At 64.8% G+C, this 2,051-nt stretch overlaps 2 protein-coding genes across 2 annotated transcripts, besides 1 other annotated feature; both read left to right on the top strand.

Annotated features, from left to right (window-relative positions):
• Window positions 1-221: 221 nt before the first annotated feature.
• Tco025E_08036 (receptor-type adenylate cyclase) lies at window positions 222-800 on the top strand (the record flags this gene model as incomplete). The annotated part of the gene is made up of 1 exon (XM_029374893.1): window positions 222-800. The coding sequence occupies one exon, from the start codon at window positions 222-224 to the stop codon at window positions 798-800; it is 579 nt and encodes a 192-aa protein (XP_029225021.1).
• A 143-nt stretch (window positions 801-943) lies between these two features.
• Window positions 944-975: a microsatellite.
• Window positions 976-1,742: 767 nt separating this feature from the next.
• Tco025E_08035 (uncharacterized protein) lies at window positions 1,743-2,051 on the top strand (the record flags this gene model as incomplete). Its single annotated transcript, XM_029374892.1, has 1 exon — window positions 1,743-2,051. A coding segment is annotated over one exon (309 nt), but the record flags the coding sequence as incomplete, so codon positions are not given.

Here is a 2,051-nt window from a genome sequence, read left to right as displayed (position 1 = left end):
ACACCGGGCTGTGCGACATCCGGCACGACGAGGTGACGAAGGGGTACGACTACTACGGTGACACGGCGAACGTGGCGGCGCGCACGGAGGGCGTGGGGAACGGCGGGCAGGTGCTGCTGACGCGTGCGGCGTACTTGGCGCTGAGCACAACCGAGCGGGAGCAGTTGGAGGTGACTGCGCTGGGCGCGGTGGCGCTGCGCGGGGTGCCGAGGCCGGTGGAGATGTACCAGCTGGACGCCGTCCCCGGGCGCACCTTCGCCCCGCTGCGGCTTGACCGTTTGATGCCGGAACTTGACGGCGACGGCGAGGATGCAACAGGCAGTGGCGATGCTTCTGCGTCCAGCTGCAGGAGCTGTTTCTCGCAGACCGCCTTCGCTGTGTTGGCTCTCTTGGGTCTGCAGTTCGGCATTTTTGCGGCCCCCCAGCGACTGCGGGTGCTGCGTCCTCTCTGCGAGCGTTGGAGAGTCGCTGTGCCGCACGCCGTTAGAGCGGGCATCGAGGAGGACGCCTGCCGCGTGGCGATGGAGCGGCTGGCGGTAAAAATAAGTCGCGTGATGGAGAAAAGTTCCTATCAAACTTCAGTTGAAAGCGAACCACGTAAAACAACTATGCCACTTATGTCTTCCCTTCACGGTGACGATGGGTTGTGCCCACAGAGCACCACCGATGATGGAGATGGTCGCCTCGGAGAGTTTCGGTCACGCAGCAGTTTGTGCCGGACATCTTCTTTTGCGACGGAGGAGGTGTGCTCGGGGGCGGAGGATTCGGCTAGCACCATTCGCATTCGTCCTCCCGTGTAGATGCGGGTTGCCTCGTGGGTGGGGCCGCGAGCGGCAACGGCGCGGGCGTCGGTGTGACGGTCCTCGTGCCTTCCCCCCGGCATTTAAGTAAATTGTTTTTTTTAGGAGGGCTTATCCTGCGCCGCTCCCTCTCAGTGCATTTATTTGTTTTTGTTTTTGTTTTTGTTGTAATTTTGTGGAAGGTGCAATGGCCGAGGGGGCGGAAGAAAAACGTGGACTTTTTTTTTCTTGTCTGTGTGTGTTGTTTGCCCCCCGCGCGCGTTAGCTGGTCCGCTTCGTGCGGGGGCGCGTTGGGGGCCGGCGGGGGCAGTTCTGCCACCCCGGCGCGCCGGGCCATCCCAAAACGCCTCGATGTACAACTTACTTCCCTTCTGCGTGTTGGAACTAAATCTCGTTAGGATTCGAGTGGTGATCGCAATGGACCGAGCAGTGTGTTTGTTTCGCGGTCTCCTTGGCCGCGCGCGGGGCGAGAACAGAAGGCCCCGCCACAACGGCGTATTTCTTGAGTGCGCGTTTTTCCTTGTGTGTTCTTTTTTTTTATGGCCTCTCCACTCGACCTGCGCGCCATGTGCGCTGGCCGGCGGGGGTGTGTCGCATGCTGCTTCTTTTTTGCCCTTCTTCTTTTGTGTGGTGGTGGGCGGCTGCCCGGCAAGGTGCGGTAAGTCATGTCTGTGCGCGCGGGCGGTTTGCGGCCGCGGCGTCCCGGTTGACCCCGCAACTGTCAGGCTTTCGGTCCTGAGCCCCCGCGGTTGGGCAACGGCTGCGCCGCGACGAGTCCTTTTTGTTGGCCCGGCGGCCGTCGGTTCCTGGCCGTGTTCGTGGGCTGTCAGGCGGCGTCCCTTCAGTGGCGGTCGCGCCGCGGCGGCGCCGGGAACCGCGCTCCCTTTGGCGTTACGTTGCTAAACTGCGTCGGCACAAGGCGCACGACGCTATCCTGGGGGAATGCCGGCAGAAACGAAGCCGCGGCGCATTTCCGCGTGCAAGGCGCGGGCCGGCGCTCCTTGGACTGGCGGGGCGCCGCGTGTCCGCGTCGTGGCGGCCTTGGCCGGCCCCAACCCCCACGCCCGGCGAGGGAGCAGCACGGGGCGTGGGCGGGGCCTGTCGCCGGCCGCCTCGGCGAAGGTCCGGGCCAACGACCACGCGCCGGCGGGCGACCGCGCCCCCCCAACCGCGGCCCCGCCACCGAGGTCGGTTTCTTCGTCCGGCGGGTGCGCCCCTGCCTGCCCGGCGAAAGAGCGCCCGGGGGAGCGA

The sequence above is a fragment of the Trypanosoma conorhini genome (assembly GCF_003719485.1).
Source record: "Trypanosoma conorhini strain 025E chromosome Unknown Tco_14.4_contig_00686, whole genome shotgun sequence".
NCBI classification, from domain to species: domain Eukaryota; phylum Euglenozoa; class Kinetoplastea; order Trypanosomatida; family Trypanosomatidae; genus Trypanosoma; species Trypanosoma conorhini.
This window is presented reverse-complemented; position numbering and strand designations above follow the sequence as displayed.